The sequence below is a fragment of the Typopeltis vanoorti genome, chromosome 1 (assembly GCF_054136105.1).
Source record: "Typopeltis vanoorti isolate ZY-2024b chromosome 1, IOZ_Tvanoo_1.0, whole genome shotgun sequence".
In the NCBI taxonomy this organism is placed as follows: Eukaryota; Metazoa; Arthropoda; class Arachnida; order Uropygi; family Thelyphonidae; genus Typopeltis; species Typopeltis vanoorti.
The window spans coordinates 133,649,227-133,670,800 of record NC_143549.1 but is presented as its reverse complement, the minus strand read 5'-3'; the positions used below and the strand labels follow the sequence as shown (position 1 = coordinate 133,670,800).

At 35.2% G+C, this 21,574-nt stretch overlaps 1 protein-coding gene across 2 annotated transcripts in view; it reads right to left on the bottom strand.

Moving 5' to 3' along the window:
• The window catches only part of LOC150110447 (RUN and FYVE domain-containing protein 2-like), a 358,385-nt gene that overhangs the window by 219,519 nt on the left and 117,292 nt on the right, over positions 1 to 21,574 (bottom strand). For both annotated transcript variants that reach the window (XM_090393911.1, XM_090393918.1), the window contains exons 2-4: positions 21,226 to 21,396; positions 9,494 to 9,611; positions 7,791 to 7,895 (exon numbers count right to left, since the gene is read on the bottom strand). In XM_090393911.1, the coding sequence (XP_090250037.1) occupies positions 7,791 to 7,895; positions 9,494 to 9,611; positions 21,226 to 21,396 (394 nt within the window). The remainder of the gene's footprint in view (positions 1 to 7,790; positions 7,896 to 9,493; positions 9,612 to 21,225; positions 21,397 to 21,574) is intronic.

Sequence of the window (21,574 nt, the reverse complement as noted above, 5' to 3'; positions counted from 1 at the left end):
GAGAAGATGAGCTATGTATATTTGTGTATGTCTGTGTGCACACATGCGCATATATATATATATATATATATTAATCCCACCCACAAGGTTATAAACCAATCAATGACAGTGTTAGTCTACAGCATTATTATTTTTTAGAAACCACTCTGTATAAATTCAAAGATGCTATTAACTTGTTAAAAAGACAGGAGCATTTACAATCATCCATGCTTTATGTAAGATTTGAATTCTTCATTCCTTTGATTAAATATGATATACTGTATGATGCCAATCTGGTTGGCAGAATGGAAAGCATATTAACTCTTTAACATGGGTTTGAATATCACTGTGATAATGGATGTTTCTGAATATCAGTTTTTGTTACCCAGTGTTCAAACAATCTTGTTTACTTGAGGCCTGGGGGGGGGGGGGAAAAAATTATATATATATATATATATATATTTTGGTCTCCAGACCAAATTATTTAACCCTAGCTAACCTGTAAATACTAGATGACTATATATAATGCTGTAGACCAACATTGGCTGTCATTACATCATCTATTAACATATGCAATTTCAGTAAAGTATCAAAACTGAGGTATATTGTCATTTTTTACAGCATATTTGTTCCTAAGACTTCAAGATGTTTGAGTAATAGTCCTTATTAATTACTTAAGAGTATTTACAAATATCATTAAAAAATTTAAGTAATTTACTGGCTTTTTACTTTTTGCTTTTGTAATTTACTTTTTAGTTTTTGTCCTATTAAAGTGTTTTTTTGCACCATATTCTAGTTTATGTAATGTTTCAGTTTCATCTGCTGTGTGTATATGTGTGGTATTAATAACATGCTTAGCCAGACATGGCGCTCCTGTTCTCAACATGTAACTGAATGTAAATTTTGTGTTCCTGAAGACTAACAGATACATCTGTTTGTCCCCAGTAAGAAAGAGCCCTGAAAATGACATATGTATCTCCCACTCCCTACTGTTTTTCCAACTACAACCTCTCAACTCTTTAAGAAACATATTGACATGCTACATTTTCTCCTTAATCATTTGCCCAGACATGGCATCATAGTGTTATAGTTCTTGTGACCTTTCGTGTGTGGGGTCAACATAAAAAGAAAGAGCTGACTTCTATGCATCACGTATGGAATGCAGAGAACTAACCAGAGAATATAACCTCATTACAGTCCAGTCATCACCTTCTAATGGTGTACTCTATAAGTAGGGTATACGGATGGATACAGATGACAAAACAAGAAAGGGTTGGAAATTTTGAACTTATCGGCTAAACTACGATGGTGGTCTGAAAAGTTCTCGGCCTTGACCATAGATGGCAACACTATCAGCAAGATTTTTTTTTTTCTAAGTTGGTACATCTGTCATAAGCATCCATGTGAAATTGTAAGTCATTTTATCAAGTAGTTTGTTTTATACTGCTGTCTGAAGCAAAAGTGTTGTCTGTATCCCTTGAAATGGATAAAATTGAGTATCGTGCGGTTATAAAATTCTTTGTAAAAGAAGGTTTAACACCAATCAAAGTTCATTAAAAGTTTATGGGCACTCTTCTCCTTCGTTTCGAACAATTAAGAAATGGGCTACCAAGTTTAAACCTGGCTGTACCAGCCCTTAAAGATGATCCATGTAAATGACATCCAAAAAGTGTGAGAACACTAGAAATCATTGATCAAGTGCACGATATGGTATTGGACGACCAGCAAGTCCAAAATGCATAAAACTGCTGAGACTATAGGTATTTCAAAAGAACGTGCAGATATATTTTGCATGAAGAATTGCAAATGAAAAAACCTTAGTGCAACATAGGTGCCACACTTGCTCACAGCAGATCAAAAACGTATTCGCATGAAAATCTCTGAGCAGTGCTTGAAGCATTTTAAGAATAAAACTGATTTTGTGCATTGATTTATTACTATGGATGAGACTTGGATTCACCATTACACACCAGAATCCAAACAGTGGACAGAAGCCAGTTGTTCAGCGCCAAAGAAGACAAAATTGGTTCCATCAGCAGAAAAGGTCATGGCATTGGTGTTTTGGAATGTTAAAGGCATTTTGTTTATTAATTATCTTGAAAAAGGTAAACCAATAACCGGGAAATATTACTCCGATCTTTAACCAGCCTAGACAAAAAATTTTTGAGAAAAGATCCAGTTTGCAGAAGAAAAAAAAATCATCTTTCATCAGGACAATGCACCTGCACACAAACGTGTTTTCACAATGGGAAAATTAAGGGATCTGCACTATGAATTGTTGGAACATCCCACCCTATTTGAAATACCCCTCTGATTTCTATCTCTTCCCAAAACTAAAACTCTTCCTCGCTGATTAGCGTTTTTCTTCGAATCAAGAGGTGATCAGCTGCAGAGGGGTATTTTGCAGATCTTACTGCGAACCACTACAGGGATGGGATAATGGCACTGGAGTATCGCTGGAATAAATGTATTAGTCTTAAGGGAGATTACGTTGAAAAATAAAAATAACTTTGAAATTATAAATTCGTTTTTTCATAGTTAGGCTGAGAACTTTTCAGACCACCCTCCTATATCTGCTTAAACATAGAACAAAAAAGATGGTACATCATGATGAAGTGCCATGCTAGCTGGAGCACTCCCTGGTCAAACTAGACTTCATCCCAACTGTTTCCAACAGGAAACCACAGCAAATAAAGAAAAAAGTCAACTGCCAAAAAAACATCAATCTCAAGAGAAATGAATACTGACACCATCAAAATAGTGTCAAAAGAAAAGAAGTGAAACTTTTGGGAGAGTTAAAGAAGTACTATGTCAACATAACTGGCATCATAGATGCAAAGAACCTCAAAACAGATGAGACGGTGCTAGATAATAACTGCAAGATGTTATATTCAGTAGCAATCATAGAAGGAAAGAGTACATAAACTTCCTGAGTGGTAGACAATTTCAAAGTAGTAATGTGAAAAATTTCCAAAATGGGAAATTGGATATCAGGCTTCTTTGCACCTATTGACCCGAAGTGTTATAATAAAGAAGTAGTACACAAATTTTGAGTCATTAGAGAGAAAGAAATAGAGCAACTGACTCAAAAGAAGAAAAAGTGTTAAATATCTAAATAGCAAAGTAGAAAGTGAATACCAGACATATATAAATGTTTTGAGAAGATTTGAAGGAAAAACAAAGGAAATAATAATAGTAAATATATGCTAGATTTCTTTCAGAAGATGGACTGGGCACTATAAACACCAGGTTCCAATAAAAAAATGTGCATAAATGCACATGGAGAGAGAACACAAGAAATAAGAAGTTTTAATGACTATTTTATCATTAACACTGATATCTTCAGTAGTGGTTAAGGATACAAGCTATACAGGAGATTTGAAATAGGAAGTGATCAACTAGTTTTAAAGTTGAAATGAATTCAAAAGAATATCACACTGAAAAGAAAAACATGCAAGGAAGTTTTAAAAGAATCAAAATCAAGCAACTTTCAGATATGAACTGCAGACTCAAATATTCAAATCTTGGAGAAAAAATAGGAAAACATTTAAAAACAAGAACCAAGCCCAAGGAGACTCTGTGGCTTGGTTCAGATAGCAGATACCTGAAGAAAACAGTGATTTATGAAGAGAGGAACGTGAAGTTTTCTGCAACAACAGAAAAATCTGAACTTCATGGTGGGCTCAAAAGGGATCAGTCCTAGAAAAGACAAAAACCACACTGAAAGTTCCTGGCAAGTAAGACAGCAGATACCCAGGTAGAATACAGAAAAAAATGCAAGAAAGCTATGAATAAAAGCAGATGACAAAAGCCACAGGAAGACTAGTAAGAATATAGAAGACATCAATGAAGGTAACAAAATATTCTAGGGTAGAGTAATACTAATAGCATCCTTGGTGAGCTGCATTAAAGATATATAACAATAAACAGTGATGTGAAAAGTGCATTCTAAGATTTTTGAAATTTGGCTATGGCAATGAATTAGTTTCTTGATTAGTTTTTAGATTAACACATACCATTTGGATTACAAGACCACAGGTTTTAATACACATATATACAAAAACGTCTACTAGTTTCGCTAGCTGTAACTGACTAGCTTTGTCAAGACGAGAAGGTAAAAAAAAAATGCTAGTAAATACAAAAAACCAACAAAGGAATGCAGAAACAGTTAACAACTGTTAGACAAAATTGAAAAGGTTCACGTGACATGATACGCATGAAGCGTGAGGAGTCAGTCATTTTTGCAAAGTCGCGTTACATAATGTTTCTGATTAACTCGTTAACTTAATGAGTTAATCAGATATTTCCATATGTCCTTTAATATAACCCCTTGGTTACAACTAAGGTTACATCCTGTTCGTAGGACTACTGCAGCTTCTTTAAAAGATCAACAACTGTAATCCTCTCCTATATATGGCATGGAGCTGTTATCCCAATCTATTGCGTGGTTTTAAGTTGAGAAATGATGTGCCAAACCTGAAGTGTCTGTTCTGTTGTGATTGACATCTCCTACATGTTCCTTCTTTCTAATTTCTAGGCTTCTCGAAGTTTGGCTTATGTAGAATAGTCCACACGTGCATGGTATGCTATAAATACCCGCACATTTGAAGAAAGCTTCGTTGTCTTTAGGGGATCGTAAAAACTCTCTAGTAGTACTCATTGGTTTAAAAAACAACTCTGATGTTATAAGGCTTCATAATTCTAGCTATTTTTGTGGAGACTGAGCCAACATAGGGTAAGACGATAAATGAAACATATTGAGTTGCTATACGTTGTTGTTGGAAGTTGTTACTGTAGAGAATTTTATTGATTATGTTTTGAGGATAACCATTCTGTGATAGAGATTTAGATATAAGGGAAAATTCTGTACGTACGTCTTCTTCTGTGACTATATTTCGGGCTCTGTTTCTTAGCATATGTATAATGATGCATTTCTATGTATGGTGATGATTAGAAGAATAATGGAGATACCGTCCATTTCGTGGGTTTTCTATATATCATAAGTTTGATATGTTCATTCTCTTTTCTTTTAACTAGCATATCTAAAAAGGGTAGTTGACGATTGTTTTCCAATTCTAATGTAAATTTCATATGATGGAAAGAGTTAAGCTCTCTTTTTTAACCTTAATCGTAACCCCTTGGTTACGATTAAGGTTACATCCTGTTCATAGGACTACTGCAGCTTCTTATTTTTGTGGAGACTGAGCCAACCTATGTTTGCTCAGTCTCCACAAAAATAGTTAGAATTATGAAACCTTATAACATCAGAGTTGTTTTTTAAACAGATGAGTACCACTAGACAGTTTTTACGATCATCCCCTAAAGACAACTTTCTTCAAATATGCGGGTGTTTATAGCATACCATGCACGTGTGGACTATTCTACATAAGCCAAACTTTGAGAAGCCTAAAAATTAGAAAGAAGGAACATGTAGGAGATGTCAATCACAACAGAACAGACACCTCAGGTTTGGCACATCATTTCTCAACTTAAAATCATGCAACAGATTGGGATAACAGCTCCGTGCCATATATAGGAGAGGATTACAGTTGTTGAACTTTTAAAGAAGCTGCAGTAGTCCTACAAACAGGATGTAACCTTAATCGTAACCAAGAGGTTATATTAAAGGACATGGAAAAATCTGATTAACTCATTAAGTTTAGCAGAGCTAAATTATACCAAAAATTATGTAACGCGACTTTGTAAAAATGACTGACTCCTCACACTTCATGTGTATCATGTTACGCGAACCTTTCCAATTTTGTCTAATGGTTGTTAACCATTTCTGCATTCCTTTGTTTTTTTTGCATTTACTAATAGTTTTTTTTACCTTCTCGTCTTGACAAAGCTAGTCAGTTACAGCTAGCGAAACTAGTAGACTTTTTGTATATATGTGTATTAAAACCTATGGTCTTGTAATCCAAATAGTATGTGTTAATCTTGAAAAAAAGACCAACTATAACTTCCGAAGACCAACTATAACTTCCATCTTGATTAGTTTTTATTTATTAAAATAACTTAATGTACTTTCTGAGTAGTTACTAGCTTCCTTGAAAGGAACAAATTTATGCCAAGGATTGATGTGACAGAATGGACTTCAGATTACAAGGCTAAGAATAACTAAATAGATATCTATATATTCAAACAGTCTTCTCTCTCTCTCTCACACACTCATTGTGTGTATTAGTGAGTGGTGGATAGAGTGAAAGAAGGAATCTGTTAATGTGCATTCATTGGGGAAAAAAAATGGAACTGGTTGGGGGGATGGGAGGGGGGAATAAGGCTGTTACAAACAAGTAGAATAAAGGAAGAAAAGTTGGTTCAATAGTTTGCAGATGAAATGGCACTTGATGCCATCTTTTCACTCCTTTGATTTTTTTTTTTTTTTTATCTGATATCTATGGTCTCTGATCTTTGATCACTATTTTATTTCTAGCCCAACTCTTAGATCCATAAATTAGAATGGATTTAAACACTGTCTAGTATACAACTAATATAATGTTTTCACTAATTTCATATAAATTTATTTACCTGACCACTTCTACCAAATCAACTTTGTTAATTCTGTCATCATCTTCCATATTATTATTATGAACATCAGACCTCCATGGAGTTCAAAGACTTATCACAATAGGCATACACTGTTACACACACAAACAGTGTGTGTGTATGTGTGTGTGTGTAACAGTAGTTTAAATACACAAACAGTGGTTTCAATTCATTCAATGTATCTGCATTCATCACAATGTCAAGTAATGCATTCCACTCACCAACCACTCTCCATGCAAAAAACCTGCTCTTTATGCCCCTGCTCAACCCTCCTTATACACTTGCTAGGAACTTGCAGTTAAACTTATACTGTATAAGTTCTTTATACAGTTCCTCTTGTTCTACCTCCCCTTCTATTCTATGAAAAGTTCTTTCCATATTAACCTGGTAACAACCCTTTACTAACTTAAATGTATTAATTATATTCCCTCTATTCCTCTTATTCACAAGACTTTGCAGCAAATTGCATTCCCTCAATCTTCATATCCCACATCCCAGTTACCACTTGAGTCAGTCTTCTCTGACCCTTTCTTAATATATCCTCATCACCAGCAAACCACAGGACCAAATAAGATGATGTTTTAAAATGGAAAATAAATTGTCAATTATGTGAAAAAAAAAAAAAAAATGCTGAAAATTCACTTGCCACTTTTCTCTCATAACTCGCCTGTGGTGAATGGATTTCTAGATCCCTGCCAACAAGGACCAACTTTGCCTTTGCAACAGCTACCTTATTTAATGACTTGAAAAATTCCTTCACTTCTTCCTCAGTAATACGATTCTGTGGGACCATACAAATCAGTTTCATTATCTAATTCCCCATTTTGATGTCGCAAGCATCACTCTGCTTGCAAGTACCTGTCATTCAAGATTATACTCGTGTTTTGGGCTGAATACTACACAAAAGCTACTCCTTCCTTACTCTGATATTGCCTGAATATTATCATCTTGTAGTTGTTATTTAGAAGAATCTTATTTGTTTCTGTCTTCTTTGTTTCAGTACCACCAATTATTAAAGTAATATTTCTCTAATTCTTCTGCTAGTTCTACCTCTTTTCCACTAATACTTCTTGCAATGATGATGCCTATCAGGACTTTAAAAAAAAGAGAGAGAGAAAAAGGGTTAAATTAGTGAGAAACTAGAGACCAAATGCAAAAAATATCAATTGGCAGAACTCGAAAAAAAAAAAAAAATGCAGGAATAAAAAATAAAGGGGGGTGGGGAATCTTATAATTTATAAAGAAATAGAGTATATACTTACAAGAGTACTTCTTCTTTCTTCTCTATTATTACTCTGAAGTAATCTGCCAACCGTTTCTGCATTAATGCCAACCTGAGCCATGCTCTTGCTCTACCTAAATGTGTTCTAAAAAAAATAAACATCTGATAATATCAGAATTGGATTAAAAATATCTAATCATAAATAGAAATGCTTTTAAAAAATTCCACATAATGATTCTTTGAACATAACACATTTATCTATATCATTAATATTTGTGGTTTTTATTCCATAGTTGCTATAGAAGTTATTCAGTTAATAAGTCCATATGACTTTATAAAATAAAAATTTTAAAAAAAAAAGGGGGGGGGGTTGAAGATGACATCTTCAACAACATATAACAAAGAATCAAATTTAACATTCCTTCTTTTGTTAACTGACATTATATTTCCTTTCATAACATTTATGCTATACAGCTTAGCTTATGAATAAGAGACGTGTACATAGGCTTATGTGTTGACAGTTTTCATCTAATTTTGCAGCTTAATTCACAACACCAAAAGAACAAAATAAATACGAAATTTATTTATTTAGCTGCTAATTTTTCACTGGTTTTATATATATAAAATTTTTATATAAAATTCTGGTTTTATACCCAGAATTTTCAGAGCACAAATAGTTTTGCCACTACGCAAACATTAGCAATCAGCTATTAGTGGAAACAATTGTAAAATTGTAACAGAGAAACACAAAGAACTGAAGTCCTAATCTGGAATTTATTTTTGAAAGAAAGAAGTTTACAAGTTGATCATAAAATGACTGTCTCCCAGAGTTCTGGTAAATTAATACACCATGTTGGTTAAGATTTGAGGAGTGTTTCAAAGTTGCTGCTGATTTCAAAAATGCTCATTCTGACTTAACGTCTATGCAGAACTTGGGTTTTCTTCCATCTAATCCTCTGGGAAGTCTAAAGCATGGTCTGTCAGTCCCAACTTATAATAACAATGGTTGTGTATCTATTTCTCATGTTCCCTGAAGTGAATGTCAACAGATCTTGTCCATACAGAACTTCATATGTTACTGAATGTCATAACGGATGGAGTTTATCCTTAGTTGATAACACGATGGTTACTGGCTTGATATACAGTTTAAGTGTGGTGTGCTTATATTTATTAAGCACCCTGGCTATCTTTTCAGATGTGCCCTAGATACATGGAATTGTGATAGTTTTATTGCTGTCTCCAATATTTAATCACCTCTGTCATCATGGTATGTCAGGATTGAGAGAACATGCTTTAAACCCCCCCCCCCCCCGACACACACACAAATATACAGGATGAGCTGGAAGAAAACCGAAGTGTAACAAAGGTCACTATAAATCAGAAAGACTATTTTTGAATTCAGCAGTAAACTCCTCAAATCTCAATAAGCATAGTGTATTAATTTGTCATAAATCTGGGAGATAGTCATTTTAATATCAACTTGCAAACTTCATTTCAAAAATAAATGGTGCCAAATTAGAACTTCAGTTCTTTGTATTTGTCTGTTACAATTTTAAAACAGTCTCAATAATAACTGACTGTTAGTAATTGATAAGCTGCTTGTGCAGTGAAGATGCTGGGCATAAAACTAGTGAAACATTAGCAGCTTAAATAAATAAATTTCATATTTATTTTGTTACTTTGGTGCATCATGTTTCTGATCATCTTATATTACAAATATAATAATAATAAAAAGCAACTTACTTTACTGTTGGCAAATCCCTTACACTGGAAGTAATATCTGCTGCTTCAGGTACATGTTTCTCTATTAATTCAATAACATTCCATAATTCTTTTTTAGGGCCAAGAAGTCCTTTCTTAGCTGAAAGATAATTTTAAGACTTATTAAATATTATTATTATTTAAGTATTAATAAATCACAAGCCTGATTTAATAATACTTCAAGACTAATTTAAGTGCATACTTGACAAAAATATACCTAATTTTAATTTGCCACTGTTGATGTTTAAAGATATACATTGAACAATGTTGCTGCTTTGCAACACTGTTCAAACTTTAACTGTCTATCACCACCCCTAAATCTCTGGCTTCATCTATTTCCTGGAGCACAGTGCCATCCTATTAACCAACAGGCTGTGGGTTAGACTCTCATGGTGACATGGATCTATGAAAGTCTTGTGGGGGTAAGTAATTTTCACTACCCTGGTGTAACATAACTCTAACTTTGCTCAATGGTAAACAGAAGTGGCATAAACAAAAAAGGAACCATTTGGTCTCTAGAGTAAGTTCATGATCCACCTACTATGCTAACAAAATGGAGATTTTCGACCTTTCATGAGTAGATTATTACATTAAAAGAGAAAAAGGCCTAATTTGGTAAATAGTCCATTTTCCAAACAAGCAAACCATCTTTATTATTATATAGACACCTCCATGGTATGAAGACTCATCACAGGAAACCCAATCCATCCACACAATCTATCATACCTCTTCTTGAACACATTAACAGACAAAGCACTCACAACTAACTCTAGCAACCCACTTCACTCATTCACAACTCTCCAAGTAAAAAAATCTAGTCTTCACACCACCTACTAACCACACTTTTATTCAACTTCCAGCAATGACCCCTTGTTTTGATCCTTCTAGCCAGGTGCTGAAACATTTCTCCTGCATCAATCCTATAAAACCCTTTAAGCAACTTAAATGTTTCTATCATATCCCCTCTGTTTCTATCAACCAACTTCTACAATCCATACACCTTCAATCTATCCTTATAGGGAACATTCCACAGGCCACTTACCATCTTGGTCGCTCACCTCTGAGTCCTCTCCACTGCTTCCACATCCCTAAGAAACCAAGGGGACAAAACTTGCGCACACTAATCCAGATGTGGGCATATAAAGAGGAATAACAACTTCTTTATCTCTATGTTAATGTGTTCTGCAAACTTAGCAATATATCCTGTAAACTTTAACTGTCTATCGCCACCCCCTAAATCTCTAGCTTCATCTATTTCCTGGGGCACAGTGTCATCAATATGACACTGTGCTCCAGGAAAGTGTCATGAATATAATATATGGCTTGTAATCTATTTTTCCCAAAATGCATTTCACATTTCTCCACATTAAACTGACACCCATTATCTTTTGCCCGTACTCCACATCACCTTGATTAACTATTACTCTACCTGATTTTGTATCATCAGCAAACAACCGAATATTTCCTTTCAAGTTATTTCCTATATCATTTATGTACAAATTAAACAGCAATGGTCCCAGCACTGAACTTTGTGGCACACTACTAGTAACCTGTTTTTGCCTCTAATTTGCCCCTCCATATACTTTTTGATATCTGTCCAGCAGATATCAAAAAGTATATGGAGGGGCAAATTATCTACATAACCAATGTCATATCCATGCCAGAGTCATACCCATTTGTTCTAATTTGTGTAATAGAGTTCCATGCGGTATTCTGTCAAATGACTTTGAAAAATCCAGCAGAATCATCATGCAGTCATTTCCTTTATCCAACTCAGCTGTCACTCTATTATAAAAAGTTAGTAAATTACTAAGGCATGACCGATCTTTCACAAAGCCATGTTGTCCCTCAAAAGTATCATATTCTTATCCACCCATTCTTGAATACTCTTGGGCTAATTTTTCCAGTACTTTTACCACCTACTGATTGGTCTATAATTTAGAACCTCCCTTATACAAGAGAATTATTTGCCCTCTTTTCACTTCCTTGGAACTCTACCAGAGTTCTCTCACACCCCTAGTCCCCCCCCTCTCACATGCCTTAAGTAATTATCTCTTAGTAGGTGCATAAATTCTATTTCCTTCCTGCTATGTGATCTTTCTTCCTTCCAGTCTATATCTCCACAGTTGGTCACTGGACCTGTACTCATCTAATTTGGCAATGCATGTCTTCCAAATCATCCCTGGCACTCCAAGGCCTACAGCAACAATCAACTATATATTATGTCTTACTGGCTTTGATCTCACAGACTGCTTCAAATGAACAGCCACCATTGCACCTATCTCCCATTCTTTCTAGCTGCAGTTCATCCACAATCATTAGCAGTACTCCTAACTCATTCTATCTTCCCTGAAAATACTAACCCTTCACATTCTATTTCTGTAACTACATCATCTGCTGTTAGCCAAGTCTCACTAATGCCTATAACTTTTGGTAAGATAGCACTAACCAAATGCCAAAAACTCCTGCCTCTTGTTCCTGATGCTTCTGGCATTAGTATATAGAAACTGCAGCATCCCTTTAGGATCCCAATCACCCTTACTTCCTCAAATTGAGTATCCTATTCAATATTTTTGCATGGTTGAGAGACTAGATTATGTACTTGGTCATTCTCACACTCACTCACACACACACACACACACAACTGCTTTCAAATTAAGTTTTCCTGAATTTGCACTTCAGCATGCTCGTGAACAAAGCTCTCTAGACACCTAACACCAAAACCATTTAGATGCAGTCCATCAGCATTGTATAAATCCTTTCCATCAAACACAGACCACAAATCCTACATCATTCTTTCTGCCCAATCTGTGCAGAACCTGCGTATTATTGATATATATTCTTCTTCTTGGCTTCCTGTATTAGGTAATTGTTTGCCTGTAACGTTTTCAAGGGTTTAAAAAGTCTTCTGCCCATTTCCTCCTGGGTCTTCCTCTGGATTGGTGTCCCTTTGGTTTCCATTTCCAGGCAATATTTGGCCATCTGTCCTCATTCATTCTTTCTATGTGTTTTTTCCAGTTCTTTCTATAGTTTGTGATGTTGTCTGTTATGTTAATTATGGATAACTGTTTTCTTGTTTCTTATCCTGTCTATTCTTTTATAGCCTGCAAGTGGTCTTAGGAACTTCATTTCTGCAGCTTCTACTTGTCTTTTATCTCATTCTCCCCAAGTTCATGTTTCACTGCCATATTTCAGAAATGGCTTGGCTATTATTTTATATAGTTTTATTTGGATTGTTCTAGACATCTGTTTACTGAAGTGTCTATTCAAAGTTCCAATGACTGCTAAAAATTTTTGCTTTTTATATGCAATGTCAATTTCTCCATTGGGGCTTATGTAATTTCCTAGATATTTAAATTTGTTCACTGGTTCTATTACTTTGTTGTGAATGACTAGTTTGCATCTTTTAATTTCTTTACCTTGAAATGCTATTGATTTCATTTTATTTATTGAGATCTTCATGTCATACTGTTCTATTGTTTTGTTCAATATGTGTAGATTTTTCTGTAATTGGTCTTCTCTATCAGCAAAAATAAGATCGTCAGCATACAATAGGCTGGTTAATTCTTTATTTCTTATTTTAATTCCTATGATTTTGTTTTTCCTCCATTCTCTTGAAATTTTTTTTCCCATATATATATATATATATATATATCGAAGAGTATTTATGATAATCCACTTCCTTGAATGAGACCTCTATTGGTTTTAATTTTTTCGGTTGTTTCATTATTAATTTTAATTTAGCTTTCTTCCATTATATTTGCTATTGCTTTTGTGGTTTGAGGTGGAGCTTTCAATTCATACAGTATATTGATTAATTTTGTTCTGTTCATCAGACCATATGCTTTCTCATAATCTAGGAAGGCCATATATGTTGGCAGGTTAAATTCTTCTTTTTTCTATAATTTGTTTGAGTGTAAATGTGGGATCTGTTCAAGTTCTTCCTTTCCTAAGGAAAGGAAGAACTTGAACAGATCCCACATTTACACTCAAATTGTTCTTCTCCAATAATTTCCTTGGCCCATGGTGTTAATTTACTTTTAATTATATCTAGATTTATTGATATATTAATAATGTTTATTACATTATTGATATCTCTTCCTTTACGTTGCATTCATAATGGTTACTACAATTGAGCTAGTCAATGGTTAAAAATAGTTTAACAGAAGATGGAAATAACACATTGAGTGCGTAAACTGTTGAGCCTAAATGCATAATACCAGTCATATCTGAGATCTACCTGCTTGAGATTTTTGAAGAACAAGCACCAGACTTTTTTGTTCTGTTGATCTGACCAATCCATGAGAAGTTGGTTACCCTATAACATGCTAGTATCATGGATGGGAAATAAGGAACTTGTTCGCATTTGATTTGAAAAGCCGTGGGTTGTGTAGTTGTATTCCTTGGGAAATAAGTGTGGAAGACTACAGTATCCCTTCTACTACTGTTCCAGAGGACAGTAGTAGAAGGGATAAACAAAGAAGCAGAGAATTTATTCTGTGTGTGTGTGTGGGGGGGGGTTGATTAGCTGCACACATTTGGATGGATCTGCAAGAGGGTGGGGAATTATTATTGATGCCAATTCTGCTGAACAGCAGCCATAGAAGTATTTACAGAAGATGCAGGCTGTGGAGAATGAATGCCTATACGAATGTGAGTGGAGAGTATTAGTAAGAGAGGGGTTGTCAATCAAGCTAACTACTTTTTTTTTTCTCCCAGTATTTTCAGGGAGCTCTTAGGGACATCATCCCGGATATGAAAGCAATATTCAACAGTTGGATGGATTTGCAATTTGTATAGGGTTAAAAGCTGTTTGGAGTTAAAGTAATATCTCGAGCTAAAGAGAAAGTCTAATATTTTGGATACAGAGGGAGGAAATATTTGTGATATGTTTGTGCCAACAGAGATTTGAAGTTAGAGTTATTCCAAGAAGGTACATCGCTCATCTTTAATAGAGATTTGAGTATTGTCAAGGGTAAGACTGGAAGAACAGGGTTCTTTTTTGCAGGAAATAATGCAGAGCTGTGTTTTGCTAGCACTGAATCTGATAATGTTATCCAAACCGCATTAATGAATGTTTTGAAAATCAGAATTTAAAGTAGTTGAGGATAGAATTCTGAAAGTTGTGATTATTTGTGCTTTGCAGAGTTTGTCAAACGAAAAGGAGGAGTGCAATGTGCTGTCATCAGCAAAGCTGCATACTGGATTAGCAGTCAGCTGGAGTAGATCATTTATATGTAGAAGGAAGAGGGTGGGTGGGCAAGAGAACAGAGCCTTTTGGGACTCCAGCATTAATTGTATAGACAGAAGATGAGGACACTCACTCAGTAAGCATCAGGCCAGAAAGCTGGCTATCGAATTGCAGAAGTCAGGGGAGGCTGAATGAATGATGGGAGTTTTCTTAATAGACCTTAATGCCAAACTCAATCAAAAGCCTTGGAGATAAAGAGCAACCACCTGAGATTCACCAAACCTTTCCATATTTGTTCAGAGATGGGTGACATAAATCAGTAAGTCCCCTGTTGATGGACAGTAATAGAAATAGGAGGCATAAACTGAGAGTCAACTCTGGGGCACAGACCTTTAGAACAATTAGAGGGATGCTATCAGGCTTGGGAGATTTTTTGGTATCCAGTTTGAGCAAAATTTTTCTGATCTCCTTCTGGAGAAAGGAGAAACATGGTGCTGAGCATTGAGTGTTTGGAATGGTTAGGGAATATGTACCATGATCAGCTATGCAAGAATTGGATGAGTAGGAAGCTAGGAAGATTGCTTTTTTCTGTAGGTGATGATGCAATAGTACTATCTGGGTGTAATAAATGTGGGAGTTTTGATCCATGATAATGTTTTTGTTACAATGGGTTGATCTATATGTGATTTTGGAAGCTTCTCTGAATTTATCAACAATACTTGTTGAGACATTTATTTGCAGCCAAAGTACTTCATAATTTTCATCTGCTGTGTGGGAGGCAAGTGCAGATTTATGTTTTTTACCTTTCAACATCTGATATGTTCAGACATCACACTTCCCTCTGCTGTAATAGACAAATAGCACCCTGCATTTCCCCATCTTGCAGAGTTTTAATTATTCTAATTTCTGTGTCATCTTCTAATATGAATTGTTTTTCTATATAATGGCAAGTTTATTTTCTTTGGAAATCTCTAAGAAGATACAGTAATCTACTGTTTATCCAACCTTCATGTCAACCGACTTCTCTGTAGAGCACCATATAATAGTACTTCAATTATTCGAAACTGGGGTGCTTAAGGGTCAAAGCTGTATAACTGAGAGGAGACCTCCACATAGCCTTTAAAGGAATGCGGAGAACCGACCAGGGCTTCTGACCTAATGTCCAATCCTCACCTTCTTGTGGTGCACCCTGTTGGGTATCTACTTGGATACTGAACGGACGAGGATGGGCTGGCAATTTGGGATTCAGCCGACCAAATTGTATTCTTATTAGTTAAACCAAAATATTGAATGATGGTACAACATGACAAAATTTCATGAAGGCTGGGGCGTCGCCCGGTTAAACAAGGCCCCCATTGTTTTTGCCAGGGAACCAGGGCAAACAGCGAAAAGTCAGCTACTGGAACAAATCTGAAAATAAACCCCAACTCAACATCAACAGAGTTAAAGATCGGTACTATCAACGTAAGAAGCCTGAATGGCAAAGAAATGGAGCTAGCTGAGGAATTAGATAAGTACCAGATCGACATAATAGGGGTGACTGAAACAAAAAAGACCAAAACTGGTGAGATCTTTCTGAGCAATAAATACAAAATGTTATATTCAGGCAATGACAATCAAGGAAAAGAAGGAGTAGCCATAGTATTCAACACAAAATATGAGGCTAATCTTCTTGAATGGCAGTCAGTCTCAAGTAGAGTAATGTGGGCAAATATGAGAATGGGGAACTGGACAATGAGACTTATTTGTGCCTATGGTCCCACAGAAGGTTCTACTAAGATAGAAGTGGAGGAATTTTTTGAGGGTTTAGAAAAAGCAACTGACACAATGAAAAAGGAAAAGTTGGTCCTTGTTGGGGATCTAAATAGCAGAGTAGGAAATGATTGTGAGACATACAAAAATATTTTGGGAAAATTTGGAGAAAAGAGCAAAGCTAATAACAATGGCAAATATCTGTTGGATTTCTGCTCAGGACATGGACTGGTTATTACTAACACCATGTTCCAACATAAAAATGTGCACAAATTCACATGGAGAGAAGAGGCTAGGAATAAGAAAAGTCTCATTGACTATGTTATTGTTGATAGTGATGTTTTCTCCCTGGTGCAGGACACCAAAGTGTATAGAGGAATTGAAATTGGAAGTGATCACTATTTAGTCTTGAGCAGGATAAAATTGAATTTCATATTGAAAAGAATAACATATAAGAAAGTTTTAAAGCGAATAAAAGTTGAGCAGCTCTCAGATGTGAGCTGTAGACTAAAATATACAAAGATTATTGAAGAAAAAATGAAAGAGTTTGAGAACATGAATCAAACCTTGGAGATTCAGTGGCAAACTCTGAAGAAAACATTGCTTGATTCTGCCAGAGAGGCATGTGGTGAGGTTGTCTGTAAGGATAAAAAAATCAGAACTCCCTGGTGGACACAGGAAGTTAAAGAGGCAGTGAAGGAAAAGAAGAAAGCATACCAAAAGTTCCTGTCAAATAAGTCAGCTTGTGCTCTTAGAGAATACAGAGACAAATGTAAGAAAGCTAAACACTGTGTAAAACTAACTAAACAAAAGTCATGGGAGGACTTTGGCAAGAATATAGAAAATAAATATCAAGAAGGTGGCAAAATATTCTGGAGGTTGTTGAAGAAGCTTAAGAATGGAGGAAAGAGTGCTATAAAAGGAATTAGAGATGATAAAGGTGACATGAAAATGGGAGAAAAAGATATCCTTGAAGTATGGAGTAATTACTTTGAAAAACTGCTAAATGAAACAAGCAGTGATGACAGCACAGTGGTAAAAAACACTGACCAGGCATGCAGTCAGGAATACATATCCATACTTGAAATAGAAAAAGCCATCAAAAGCTTAAAATGTGGAAAGGCAGCAGGAGTAGATGATATTCGACCAGAAATGCTGAAGTATGGTGGTATGAGAGTCTTACAGTGGCTGCACTGCATAGTTCAGAAAGCCTGGACAGAGGGACGAATTCCCGATGATTGGAGTAGAGCTCTCATAGTACCCATATAAAAAAAGGGAAATAAAACTGCATGTGAGAATTACAGAGGTATTTCCCTACTGAGTGTTCCTGGCAAGATCTATGCAAGTATACTTGAGAAACAGTTGAGAAGAATTGTGGAAGAAAAGCTTAGTGAAGAACAAGCTGGATTCAGGCAAAATAGAGGCTGTCAGGATCAGATCTTCACTTTACGACAAATAGTCGAGAAAGCATAAGAATATAACAAAGATCTGTATTTAAGTTTTGTCGATCTGGAAAAGGCATATGACAAGGTGCCAAGAGAGAAGCTATTCAATACGCTGCAGTTATATGGTGTCAATGGGGCATTATATCAAGCAATACTTAGTCTTTATTTGAGTTGTAAGTCAGCAGTTAGAATTGAAGGAAGTACAGGAAGATGGTTTAATGTTAAATCTGGTGTGAGACAAGGATGTACATTATCCCCTCTGTTATTCATAATCTATATGGATCACATTATGAAGGAAAGTGGTATTAAACATGATATCAAAATTGGAGATGTTAATGTCAGCTCTTTGCTTTATGCGGTTGATGTTATACTTCTAAATAAATCCGCTACAAGTCTGCAAGATTCTCTGACTAAATTGAATAGCTGTTGTAATAGATATGGTATGAAGGTCAGCAATAAAAAGACAAAGACAATGAAAATAGGCAGAATCACTGAAAATGTCAACTGTGTTGTGAATGGAGAACCTGTGGAACAAGTAAAATATTTCAGCTATTTAGGCACGATTTTTACTGAAGATGGTAAATTAAATATAGAAATAGACAACAGAATCAGCAAAGCTGGTATGGTGGGAAGTCAATTGAATAAATTCATATGGAATAAGAGAGAAATTAGTCGAAACACTAAATCAGCTGTATACAAGACAGTGTTCAAACTAGTTTTAACTTATGGATCTGAGAGCTGGGTCAGAAGTAAAACACTTGACCAAAGACTAGAGACCGCAGATATGAGAGTCCTGAGAAAGATTAGAGGCGTGAACAGATGGCATCAATGGCAATATCATATTAAAAATGAGGATATTAGGAAAGAACTTGACATTGTCAGCATCCAGGAATGCTTTAGCAGAGCTAATCTCAGGTGGTATGGTCACTTAAACAGAATGGGCGAGGAAAGATTAGCAAAACAAGTGTTCTCTGCCAGGTTGGCAGCAAAACGACCCAGAGGAAGACCAAGATATAGGTGGATTGATACGGTACAAAGTGCTTTAGACGATAGAAATATAAGATCTGATAATGTTGGAGTGTTGACAAGTAACAGACTGATTTGGAGGAAAATTGTAGATAGGAAGTTAGTAATGATGTAATTTTTTTTTCATGTAGTACTATCATATCCTGTACACCCCTTGAGGGTACATGGCAGGAATTTGATGATGATGATGATTATTCGAAACTCCAATTATCCAATCTCACTGTTTGGATAAATGAAGGATCAGATAAATGGAAGATTACTGTATCTATTGCATGTTACTCAGATGATGAACATTTTGTTTGTAGTGCAGCCATATTTTCAGCTTCAAATGATATTTATCCAAGCTTGCTTTTAAAGATTCCATGCTGGAAGAGGAAAAAGCAGCAAGCCCACATCTAAGCCTTCTTTCTGTTCATAATATTTTGCTTGAAAACAGAAAAAACATTGTATATGCACTGTTTGAATGGAATGATAACATCTAGTAGGAATGTTCTTGCAACAGTTTTGCTGAGTTTTTTTCAGACTGTATAGCATAGATTTGTAACATCTACGGTGACTAGATAATCAGATAGTTCTATTAATAATTCCTGTTTGTTTTTTTAATAGAAGGAATCCATTTTTTCCTATAAGTGAAGCTACTAACTGTGATGTGACTGATGTCTGAAAAGATTAAAAGTCAGTGAGTCTCTAGCATCTATAATGAGTTTGAGAAGAAAGGTTGTTTTGAATATGTTCAGGGCTCCTTAAATTTTTGGACCTTTTGGAAATAAAAGGTGCTACAGGATAAAGAGGGAAAAATTTTATGAACAGAAATAAGGCTTTGCAATGGATTCACCACTTTCTCCTTTTCTAAAAAAATTATTTAAGGAGTACTCTGAAAAGCAAGTACTGGATAACTATTGAATACCAAAAATACAGCCGCAATTGTTTGATGACTGACTTTTATCTTGCTTTTTTTTTTTTTGGAATAGTCTGAATATAGTTCTGCTAACAATGTTATACTTGTGTCATCTATATCCATTCTATTCAGGATTCTTATGATTTCTTTTTGAACAAAAGACCACAGATAGGATGGACTGAGCTGTTCTTGGTATTATTTTGGAAAAGAAAATTGCTATATTTTAGCTATGCAGTAGCTAGAGAGTGATGCTAGGTCAGCCTTATCTTTGGTATGTTATGATGGTATCATCTGGATGAGGGAGAGTGGTATTGGGGGGGGGGGGCAAATGGTAGGGTACAATTGCATTAAATCGCCCTGACAAACTAGACTAGAAGGTTTGAGAAAGAAGCAAGTTTCCTGCATTTGGTTTTTTCAAAGCAGAACTTGAAGGTTTTTTGCAGATACTGTAAGATGGAACAACAAGAGTGCAGGCTGAGTGGAAAGTTACAGTTTAGAAATGAATGGATTTACAGCTGACTATAAATTCAATCATTTGCACTTCTCTTTGCTGATGACAGTATAATGTACTTTTTTCAAATATTGCTCTACAGAAATCAACAAAACATCCAGAATATTTACTCTTATAACTAAATTTTGATATCAAAATCGTTCTTCAGTAGGATTATAATCTCATTAACTTCAATGCAATCAAAACTTAATCTTGTTTTAATTCTTGCAAAACCTTTTCTTCCATGCTAACTTTTGAGAATATACAAATCTGGACCAGAGAATTTTCTTCTTAGAATAACTAACCTCCAATATTTATTGGCATAAACATATAACACCTCCTGAGCATCCAAAAAATTAGGCTTTTATTTTTCCTATGAGCATTACTTTAACTTTGAATAACTGTTAATCATAAATATGCCCAACCATTAAACTGTTCTGATATATGGACCTCAAACAGCAGTAGAGGGAATGAAATGAAGACACTATAAGACTGAACCATGTGAAGTGATGGTTCAACTTCAAACCTACATTCTTATAATCTGGAATGCAGTCTTATAGTGTCTTCAATTCATTCCTTCTACTGCTGTCCTGTGGAACAACCTTGCTTTAATGTTTTGTGTTCCTCTTTCTCCTTGACACTCCAATCATCCTAAGCCTGAGTAACTTGCTGTGAATGGGATTACCATTTAAAAAAAATTTCTGGGTTTACACTAAAAAACAGGAAAGTCAGTCTTTGGGATAGCATGTTTCTCTCAATTTTTACTACCTTTAACACTGCAGTAAGATTTTATATAAGAAAAGAATGAGGCAGAAGAATAAAGAATTACTACTTATCTCTAATCAGCAGTGCCTAAGTATCACAGGCACTGCAGACTCTTTTGCATAATTTTTACAATGAATATACACTTACGTTTCAGTCCATGCCTCAAAACATGTTCAAGAAGAATGAAGAAATGCTGTAACGGAACATGATCAGAATCCAACATACGACCATACTTAAGTGACGATTCTATCAATTCTTTTACAACTAACTTTGTTACATTTACAAGATTACATCTTTCTATTGCTACTGGATCTCTTTCTGTAATGTAAACAAAACAGTAGGTTAGATATGCAATATTTCTAACTTCAGATGAATAAATAAAGAAAACATTGCAGAGGTTAAAGAGATTAAAATTACCAGCATCAATAATCTTAGATACAATAACAGTCATGACTAGTATTGATGATCTTTATGCCTACTGAAACTTATGAAATTT